At 38.8% G+C, this 11,514-nt stretch overlaps 1 protein-coding gene across 1 annotated transcript; it reads right to left on the minus strand.

Annotated features, from left to right (window-relative positions):
• Positions 1-4,500: 4,500 nt before the first annotated feature.
• Positions 4,501-11,282, minus strand: cbx7b (chromobox homolog 7b). Its single transcript, XM_015054869.1, has 6 exons — positions 10,914-11,282; positions 9,070-9,113; positions 7,619-7,684; positions 7,036-7,102; positions 6,407-6,806; positions 4,501-5,614 (listed from the first exon to the last, which is right to left on the minus strand). Exons 1-6 carry the CDS (start codon positions 10,980-10,982, stop codon positions 5,376-5,378), a joined length of 885 nt encoding a protein of 294 aa, XP_014910355.1. The 5' UTR covers positions 10,983-11,282; the 3' UTR covers positions 4,501-5,375.
• Between the last annotated feature and the right edge of the window lie 232 nt (positions 11,283-11,514).

Here is an 11,514-nt window from a genome sequence, read left to right on the forward strand (position 1 = left end):
CCCCCCCTTCATGGAATATGTGCTGTGTCTGAAACAAAAAGACAGAAGTGCTCCTAAGCTACTGTACAGTATTAACCTTTTTTTTCTTTTTTCTAAAGTGTACAGTATGGGTTGTTGTAGGTCACAAGCACCAATGCGCCTTTTTTTTTTAGTGTATTTTTTGACAAGGTTTTGGAGAGGTAGGGGCTATCGCACCCACGTTATTGTAGACAAAAAACAAACAAGAAAAAAACTTCCGCGGTAAACCTGCACAAAACGGAGCCAAAACAAGGGATCGATCTGAAAGACCGAACATTTGGTTGTTTAGCTTTTTCCGGAGAGGACTGAAGACACAATATTCACACTCTTACTATTTGTTTTTCTCTAAAAGTCGGGCTTGTTGGGTATGGGGAAGGAACACATCAAAACCAGGTTGCAATATATCTCGAGACTTATTTTATAAATAAGAAAAAAAACATGGATGAACTGTCTTTTATATATAGATATATTATTTAATTTTATTTTTTTGGAAATAAAACTTGAAGCTACAGGAGTTATTAGATAAAAAATGTTTTGTTTTCTATTAAAGGTGTTATGGTGATGCAAAAAGACACTGCAGACAGTTATTGGATTTGCCCTGGAGAGGCTGTGGAGTTCATTCTACCATCCTTTTGATGAGATGTTTTATGTACATGAATAAAGTTGTATACATATTGAATCACTGTACAAACAGATGGCAACTGAACAAATTTTTGTCAATTTCTTTTCCTAAAGAGAGACTGGAAATAAGATATTTAAATTTGTTTAGTATTCAAATGGAATCGCTGACCACTCATTTTTTTTTCTCCTTTTCTTCCTCTTAACAATTTTGGTGCTTGCTGAGAGAAAGCAAAAATAACTGTTGCTCAATTTTTTTTAAGTTATTTTGGTGGTCTGATTGTTTTTTGCCAATAAATTAATTGTACAATAAAGTATGTTTGTACTATTGGGGAAAAAATTGCTTTCTTCTTTGCCACAACTATCACATCGGTTTGTCAGCTAGATAAGTAACAATTTATGTAGAAATCCATAAATGCAATGGATTAAAGGGCAAATATAGAAAAAACATGGTCTAAAATAGTTTCCCGTTTCTTTTATGATCTGACCATTTTGTTTCTTACAAAATGTTTCTAAAAAAAGCTGAAGCAGTTTTGAATCCAGTAGAAAGTACAGAAATTGACATTTTTCAAATACATCAAATGTGTGAAAGTTAAGAAAATTTTAAATTTCAACCTCAGACTCTTAGTTTGGAGTTGCCAATAAATTAATAAATTAACTCTGATAAATAACTTGTCAGTGGGTCTCATGACTGCATCTACCTATAACTTCTAGCTGGTTAATGTACTCGAAAGTGCATCAAAGAACATGCAGTGGATTTTTCCATTTTCGGTATTTCAGATCACCGATAGCTGCTCACTCACTCCACCTCGATAAAAGATGGTCGCCAAAGTCATAGTAAACATGTGCAACATTTATTTTCGTGTTACCCAACAAGCAGTCGAAACACGACAACACTTGATAGACTGGAGCAGGTAATGTGCGGATTCACATCGCGGTACTTCTGCGCTCGGTGGTGGACAGATGCGGCGCAAGCGACAACAAGAGGCAACAGTAAGCCCTGTAGGGGGCGCTTGTTCTATCACAACAGTACAGTTTCTCTGGAAATGGAATCTGGTTATAACAAACTGTATAAAACAAACATGTGCAGTTATATGCAGGACCCATATGCAATAAATATACATTCAGGTCAATGTAGAAAAATGACTAGAAAAATGTAGTTCTGCTTACGGTCCAACCAGGCGGTCTCCAGGCAACCATTTCTGTCTTACATCAGTGGAGAGGAGAAAAATAAAACACTGGTAGTAATTAGTCATGTGGAGAGATAATATTCTTAAAAGCTCCACAGTTACATCAAAACAAACAGTGCAGCGGTAGGCACTTTCATTTTCACTGATAAACAGTTCATCAGCAGCAGCACGACATCATCTCGGATCCTGCGTTCACAGAGTCTGGCTAAAGCTACTGGGTCATTATATGTGCAGTGCCTCACAACCCTGGATCTCTTTAACACTTTGTCACATTACAGTCATAAACATCAGTGTATTTTAATAGTTTTTCATATAATAGACCAACACTAAGTAGTGTATTCGTAGATTGTTCTGGAACAAATCTTGAGAAGCTGAGTTCATGCAGAGATTTCCACATATGCATGACTCTGTGAACTCAAAGTGCCTTCTGAGTTTATTTATAGGTAGCAAAGTAAATGGGGCTGATTTCAAATGCACACAGTTCTGTAGGCCTGAAGCAATTCATCGGTAGTAATTGTCAACTAATTTATTAATCGATTTATTAGACTCAAACAGCGGTCAATTGCTGAAAGAACAACATATTCAGTGCAGTAATTAAGCTAAAAAATATATAACTTTTACATTTAAGATAAAAAAAACCCAACTTTTGTCTATAAATATGTTCTACACAGAACTCCAGTAGTATAGTCTTAGCTTTGCCTGATCCAAGTGTTTTGTAATACAATTTATTGAGCACATTTTAATTAATCATTTAATCCAAAAACTCGTCAACAAATCAGCTTTACACTGTATTGATATTAAGTGAAGCAGAAATGGCTGAGCTTTTCACTTTACTGTTAGAAACATTGTTTTGCTGCAGGTGCATCTATGCTACAAATGATCTAAAAGAATGCATTTTAAGCAATAAAATGTTTAATTTCTCATTTAGAAATGGAACTGAACTATTTGTTTATTTGCATCTTTTAATGCATTTTTGATATTGTACAAAAAAAATCCTTAAGTGGTTTAAAAAAAAACCTTGTAGAATGTAGCGATGGTTTAGTCAGATTAATCGATTAATCATCAGAATAATCAGTTACTAAAATGGTAGTTATTTGCAATCCTACCATTCTGTCAGATAAAAACCTCAGTAGAATACGGTGGAGATCCTGGTTGTGACGTGACAAAGCGTGAAAAAACTCAAGGGGTGTGAATACTTTTGAACATTTTTTTTTTGGTGTTTAGAATAAAGGTCAGAATTGTTTCTGTTTGTGTTTTTTTATTATCTAAAACAGCAGATAAAACCAAATACATGAGCCTGGTAACGTTACACAATCGTTGTAATGTTGAGATTCTGAAACTCTGAAACTGTAATGAAAGTTTCTGGTCAAGCTCTGATGGACACACACCAGTGTGACTGTGTTTAACATTCTGTCATCTAGTTTCAGAGTTCGGTCCGTTTGTGCCTTCTGCTTTATGTTGTCATGACGTAGAGCTGGGTGGTTGAGAGAAACTACGCTGTGTGTGTTTGAACTAGAGGAGAGAGGCATGCGGGCGGATCAAATCGTCTCTCAGTAGACTCTGAAACACTACAAAACCAGATTAGGTAGTTTGAAGTATGTACAACATGTCTGAGTCCAGGATAACGCCTGGTTAGATTAGGGTAGAAGAGAGGAACCGGTGGCTGTGTTTACATGCACAGAGGACTCCTCTTCTTCACATGGACTCACCCAGATCCCTTCTAGTTTGTCATCAGAGCTCTGATTCATTCTGATATGTTAGAAAGTGCATTTCCTCGCCTTATGTCTAAAATGGCTGCATTTTATGCTAATATTTTGCTATGAATTACACAATTCCACATGAGAAAATATTCTTTCAAAATAAGTTGGATTGGGTATTAAATGTTCAATTAATCAAGTATGTTGATCGTTATGTAAAGAAATACAAATATAGCACCTAGCTAGCTGTTAAAAAGTTAGCTAGGTGCTAGCTGATGAGTTTTCCTCCTCATCAGCTCTGCGTTAGCATCAGATAGCTAATGGGTCCTTGAGGTTGTTGTGGTGTTAAATTTGACACACTTTACTGTTAGGTACAGAATCTTAAACCATGGAGGGGGAAAGTAAAACGAACACAACTCTGGAGTTTGGTTACATTTAGACCCTGAGGGTTCTCAGTTCACAGGAGATACAAAAACATTGTTTTGGTTAAAATTCCCTCTTCTGACTACATCTTTCTCTGGTACAAGCCGATTCTTTCTCCATGTTCTAGGTAACTGCAACCAGCATGACAGTAACAGTTTGATCTGCTTTGATTAGTGGATGTGGGAGAACCCTCCCTGCGATGGACTGGTGACCTGTCTGGTGTGTACTTGATGTTGACAGCTGAGGAAAGGCATCAGCACCCCTCCTGACCCCGATAAGGGTGTAAAAAAATGGATGGATGGATGGATGGATGGATGGATGGATGGATGGATGGATGGATGGATGGATGGATGGATGGATGGATGGATGGATGGAGAACCTCCATGACAGAAAGAAAATGTCACAAGCTAAATGAAGCAACCCTTTTGGACACCAATGTTTTCTGGATTGAGCAAAAACAATAAAACTATTTCATCTGGTCAAGAAGTCTGTATGTTTTCATGAGTAAAGAGGTTTTATTGCTGGAAATTACTATCCACCAGCATAAACAGAAATGTGTTATTTAAAATGTTTTTTTTTTACGTGTTATGATTCACTGGAATGAAGAAAACCTTTAAGCCAATCACCAGCTGCAATCAGCTGTCTTTGCTTGTGTCATTTCCTTCCTGTCAGCTAGAAGAACTCCGATGTATTCCACTTAAAGTGACCAGATCAACCATACATTGCAAAAATATTCATACATTTTGAAGATTTCCAGCTTTTGGTCATGTTTAAACCATAACTCTTGTGCTTTATTACAATTTTACAAGAGAGACCAACACAGGGTGGAGCATAATTGTGAAGGGAAAAGTAAATCATGGTTTCAACACTCTTACTTGTTGAAATCTGGAAAGCGTTTTCTACCAGAACCTGCATCATATATTATGATGTGATGTTACGTTTCATAATAAATGAACTGACAAAATGAAAGTGCGGACACAGCATTTCTTTAAGTCTTGTGCTTTTCTGCTGCACACTGACGACAATGTTTGTAGAGTTTTCCTCTGAACACTTTCTAAAAACCCGCCAAATGTTCCGCGAAGCAGCTCAGACTTTAACAGCCCGCCCCAAGCTGCTTTTTACAGCCCCAAAAAAGAAAACCCGTCTAATCTGGCAACACTGTTAGGGGTGTTGTAGTGAATTCAAAATGGATGCCACACTAAGATTTAGACTTTTAATTGTAAAAAATGTTGATAACCAGACCTGATTGTCTTTTGATTTTCTATGTCTACCCTGTGTGTTGGTCTGTCTCATTAAATCCAAATATTACACAGTGTCGTCTACAGTTGTGACATGACGAAAAGTGGCAAGTGCAAGGGGTGTGAATACTTTTGTAAGGCACTGCTGACTCTGTGCATATAAACCAAGCGGCTCCAGCAGCGTGTCAGAGTCAGTGCCTCCAGCAGCTCCGAGGGGCCCCATCACCAACCTGCTCCCACACCTCCAGGCCCCAGTCCTGGAAGAATCCTCTGGCTGCTCTGGACTCCCTGAAGGTCACTGTAAGGGCGTTGAGGGTGACGTCTGTGACCGTCACCTCTCCTGGGCACACCAGGGGTCGCCACAGTTTGTCTGACGTGTCCACGCCGCCTGACCCCACTGCTGTGCTCCAGTTATCTAGGCCCCTGTGTCCTAAAGGAAAGGTCAAGGGTCAAACAGAAGATGAATGAAACTCGTATATTTGCATCATTTTTGGATAACATGTAGCATATGATAACAGAGAAAGCTATGCAACGTGAGGAAAACTGATAAAGGTTTTTATTTAAATGTGAATAGAAAAACGTGCCTTTAAAACAGCAGTATGTAATTTTTTTTAAATATATTTTTTTAAATACTTGTTGAAACTGTCACTATGTCTTGACTGAGAAAATCTGTGAAAAAAAATGGAGCTACTCTGCCTTCTTCTAGTGCTAACTAGAAACAACCAATCGGGAGGCGGGTCTTAGCGCTGTCAATCATCATCCATGCCGCCCGATTCGCTGCAGCTAACAAAGCCTGTTAGGAATACTAAGGTTAGTCAGTAGGACGGAGGATAAAGTGTTTTGCTGGATTGGTGAGATGTTTCTCCATCACTAGCATATTTAGCAGCGAGGTTGATTGACAGCGCTAAGCCCCTCCTTCTGGCTGTGATTGGTTGTTTTTGGTTGGGAGCGGTGAATTTCTTCAGACAGCAATAATAACTGTGAGGAGGAGGGGATCGTTCTTTTCACAGATTATCTGTCTCATATTACCCTGCCAAAACATGCTGACAGTTTAAAAAAAAATTTAAATAAAAGTTACATCTTGCAGCTTTAATGAGCCTCTGGAGGATTGGTTCTATAATCAGCTCAGGATGACGCAAGGCGTTGGCCGTATGCCCAGAAAACAAGCCAAACTGGGACAAGACTGGTTGGATTAAACTCTCTGACCAAGTGACACACATACCGTTAAAAACACCTTCTCCCATCTTAGCCTCCTCTTTCTCCTTCTGGCTGTGATTGGTTGTTTTTGGTTGGGAGAGGTGTTCACTATCCTCTGCGCTGTTCTTCTCCTCTTCCTCCTCTTCTTCTTCTTCCTCCTCCTCCTCTTCCTCATCTTCCTCCTCCTCCTCCCAGGCCTCTTGTGAGGGTCTCTGGAGGTTTAAGCTAAGTCGTCTGCTCTGCTTGCTCTTTCGATGCGTTGCTTGCCTTCGAGAAGGAACGCAGGCGTCTTCCTCATCCTCATCCTCATCCTCATCCTCCTCATCGTCAGGAACCAGGGAGCGCGTCAGAGAGAGACGCAGGCGAGGGGGAGGCTTGGCGGGAATCTTGTGAGCGCTGCGGAGATCCATGGTGTAAACGGTGTTCTGAAATGATAAAATGAGCTAGAAAAGGTTTGGCAACATCATAATGTGGGGAGGTTTTTCTATGAAAGCGGCACTGAAGCTGTAAAGCTGATGGAAACTTATAGAAAGGAGCAGGAGTGTCCAAAGTGCATCCCAGGGGCCATGTGTGGCCCCTGGACTGATTTCATGTGGAAAAAATCAAGCGTCTGGGAAAGTTTTTGGAGACTTCTAGATGTGCTGTTCACGTTACCTGCAGCAGGAGTCGTTTTGACTTGGACCCTTTCCTCCTGTGGCCAATGACTCTGTCTCTCTCTTCTCTGGGAAAATGAACAAAAAAAAGGAATGGGTTAGTTGAATTTAGATTCTCTGCATGTGGTTTTGCTGTTCATCCCTCGTGTTGCAAATAAATGTCAGTGAAGCTCCACGCTAGCATGCCTGCATCCTAAGTGCACTAAGGAGTGTTAACATAGATCCTTTCTCCCAGCAGCTGTTAGCCTCCAGAACCATCACTGCTCCCAACAAAATCAAGAAGTATTTACATCCCTGCTGCTTTTTGAACAATTTTGCCCATTTCAAGCCACGTTTCACGTTTCTACTGTGTTCACACATATTTTTTTTCTGTTTTCATAAATTGTAAATAGTCTGTTTAATGTGCATTATGTGCATTTTTTAAAAATTGATCCTTATCAGCTGCACATTGTAAAGTATGCTATTTCTGAATTTCCCCACTGTGAAGATTTCAGTGAGAGATTAGAAATGCTAAAAACCTACAACACCAGAGCAATGTCAGAGTGGCTCATGTTGTTTGTGTTCCGTTTGAAGGAGGGTCTCACTTGTCCTCGAACGCCTGCACCAGGCGCCGGTCCAGGATATGCTCCTCAGGTTCCCAGGTGCTGTACCTGTGAGCATTTGCAAGAAAGAGATCTTTATTTTTACATAAACTCCATCTCTCTTTGTCTTTTTCATTTAGTTGGCAGATTAAGCGACTCAAACCTCATCAAAGCACATCCCATTAAAACGAAGACTGAAAAAAAAAAAAAAAAAAACTAAGCTAATCTGAGCTCCATCTTCTTGAGCCAAAGGAGAAGTTTTGACTGAAAGACAACTTAGTCAAAAAATGAAAAGGAGTTTGCTTCTTTAAAATCTTTTAAAATTCATGTAATTTATTTTCATTTTTCATACTGTATGAAGAAACCCCCCTCCCCCTGAAATCCAAACATGTTAAATCTTAAAACCCAACAGAATATGTTTGAATTTGATGTGTACTGCGTCGCAGTTTGAGAGAGCAGCTCATCTAAAGTTATTGTTTTGGAAATTCTTCACAGAAACCTCTGAATGCATGCATAATTGATTGGAGCGAACTTCCATATCAGCTTAATGTTTGATCAGGCTGAGCTTCCAACAGCAAATGAAATACACAGGGACAACAGAACATCTGGTGAGTTAGAACAGCAAAAATAAAACTAGAAATATCAATTTATGCCATATTTTTAAATCGGTGAGGATGTAATTATTTTTATTCAGCATCTCTAGAGCATCTCACATTTTTCACTATATTAAAATTTAACAAGCTGATATTAATTTTTTTTCTAGAGAAACTCCCCCCCCTACTCTTTAGTTGAAAAACTGTTGGAACCAGTGGAACATTTGTATCATTTGACAATTTTGAGGGGGGGGAGAGAAAATTCTGAAATGGCTGTCAAATTTCAACTTCAATTCAAGTCTGAATGAAGCTGTTGCAGAACAATTCATTGCAGGATACATTAAATTGAGCTAGATCATTTCCATTCTGATGATTAATATTTTTTTGAAGGTCAATTTTGTTAACAGAGACATCACGATCCATTTTATTTATGGTTTCTGTTGTGCGTTTTATTTATTGTTTTTGGTCACTGCACTTTATTTTGGATATTTAAAATGTCTTCCAGTTCCAGTGTTAAGTTTTTTTTTTTTTTTTAACTAAATTAGAGTTTATTGGTCTTTGAGAAGGGGGATATGCATTATTATGCCATTATTGATATATTACTTGAAAATGGTATCAAAGCAACAATGTTATTGTCTATTAGAATAACCACTGGGAACAAACTCAGTATTTACACCCTGCTGTTATTTGCAATGTTCTTTTAAATCTTCTGCAAATCGTCTATTGCTGTTTTCTATGCACATCTTTTTCAAAATCCTATATCGTTGTGTTACTTTATTGCACATGTTGTGCACGTGATTAGATTTTTGTCATAAAACCAAGGCTCTCTTTAGATTAAATATTCCATGCCTACATACTCACTTTGGAGGCCATCCTTTCCACTTCAGCAGGTACTCCACATTACCCTGTGGAGAAAAGGTTCCAGACCAGCATCAAAGGAGCAGAAAATAACACAGCTCTTAGAGCTGCGTTGCTTTTATAATTCTTCGGTAGCTCTGCATCATTGCTTTGCAGTTCATGAAACATATTGCAGACTGAGTGAAAGGTGCCAGCAAGCTTTGTGAAATATAGTTGGTTTACTTCTGATCAAAATATTCCACCCAACCTTCACTTTTAACATCCTTCCTGTGGCAACTTGAAATAGCTTATCTTCTGTTGGATCCACATCGAGTTATTGAGATGACGCTTTCATCACATGATGTGTAATATAATAACATTAATATACCAACCGAAGCACTCAGAGTTCGTCATTTCTTGGTGAAGTCATCCTCGGCTCTTAAAAATATTCTCAGTGGATGAAGTCACCATTTTCCCAAACTTCATCTAGATCCCATGAGGACATGAAGGTGCATTATAATCAGGAGTAGATATATTTGATCTGATAAATCCATCTTAATATTTAACTTCAAACTAAATAAAAAATTGAGTATATAAAAACATGTTTATATTGTAAACTCATGGCATATCACATGATATTGAGAACATCAGTAAATAAGTTTAATATAGCTCTTACTCATCAAGCTTCATTCTGAAACTCTATTGTGTTTGTTGTTTGGTTACTGTATGAAATCACCATGAACATCAGCGGTTCTATATTTAAACAGTGTGAATGACGTCTGTAAATCGAAACACAGACCGTTAGCTCTTGTGAACTCCTAAAATTTACAACCATCTAAACATATTTATACAAAAGCATAAATTAACTGCTAATAAATCTTAATCAAATGTTTTTTTTCTCACTAGTTTTTCAGATTTGCCTTAAACTAGCTAGACTTGCTAAAATGACCATTCAATTATAGTCACAATTTCAGTTCTGTAAATGTGACGTTTGAAGTCTCTGACATTTCTTATAAAAACTCCCCAAAACATGAATTATAATTCAGAAAATAAATGGTAGAGGAATCAGGTTTTGGTGGAAGAGTGACAACACGGATTTTATTGCATTATTACCTTAATGTGGCGCCAGCAGCTCCAGCTTAACCTTGATGTGGCCAGAAATGCCCAAAGACTTGCATTGAAACTGCATTATTTTGATCTCAGTCATTGTAAGTGAAGCCAGAGAAAACTCTGCGCATGTAGCATTTAGGATCTCTTTACACAGACTTTAAACTGTTGTAATTGTATGACAGATCATTTTTCCAACTTTAAAACAGTAACATTTTAATGGGGTGGAGTAAAATTTTGTTTAAAGTCCAGAGTTAATCATAATAAACAGATAAAACATTTTTTAATTTTGCTCAACTTAAATCTGTGCTCACATTTTAGCTTACCTCTATAACCAGTTCAATGCAGAAAAATACAGCAGAAATGACAGAGTCTCTAAGGTTCCTCTTTTGTGCTCCAGAACCCTTAAGTTCTAGATACGCACCTGTTAATGTCAACAACACGGCACGAGACCTACTCAGCAGGCAAGCAGGCCCATAATAACAGTTTGCCTGAATGTTTCCTCGTAGGGCTTAATGAGTCAAACAGCTTACGCCACAAGATACTGCGCAGTTACAACTGTTAAATTCAGGGGACACCTGACCCCCTTAAAAAGCCTCTTAATTAGCTAACCAGGTTAAAAGACACTGTGCTACTAATCTCTCAGGCATTAATTAGCATCCTCCCTCCCAAAATAAACACATGACACCGCAACGCACGCTGACATTACCCCGCTGCTCAACACGTCATTAATAATTTACGTCCCACTTTTGAACCCTTACCTTTCGAAGTCTTTTCTTCAGAATTGATTCCACAGCAAACACTTGCTCTCCAATTGCAGAGAGCTCCATCGCTTGTGCGCACCAATCCTCCGTGGGGATTTAACTGTCAAACTAACGTCCTTCTCCCTCACAAACTAAGCTAACGGTAAACTGCTACTGAGGGCGCGTGCCTCGGCTCCGTCCTCCCCTCTTCTCTGTCGCCGCTTCGGTTTGCTCCCACTTTCAGAGGCCGGTTTATCTGGAGCGACCTCCTCAGCACGCGTCCAGTGACTTTACAAAATCTGCGACACATCTGCACACCGCTTCGCGCGCGCTCGTGCCATGAAAGCGCGTTCCCCGTGAAGGATGAGTCGGCGCGCGCCACTGGCTGCCTCATCATCCTTGTTATTTACTGGATACCAAACGGTGGTAGTACTCTCATCCTTTAGCTCCCTTAAAGCAGCAGAACATCAACATGCTAACATTTATCAATGGGACTATAGCCACTTAAGTATTCACATCCATTGAACATTTTTCACGCCATTCAACAACCACAAACTCAAGAAAAGAAAAAAAAGCAGTGGATCCATACATCTCTGCAATTTTCTATCCTTTTAAAAGC

The sequence above is a fragment of the Poecilia latipinna genome, unplaced genomic scaffold (genome assembly GCF_001443285.1).
Source record: "Poecilia latipinna isolate Pla-1442-1.1 unplaced genomic scaffold, P_latipinna-1.0 Scaffold1283, whole genome shotgun sequence".
Lineage (NCBI taxonomy): Eukaryota > Metazoa > Chordata > Actinopteri > Cyprinodontiformes > Poeciliidae > Poecilia > Poecilia latipinna.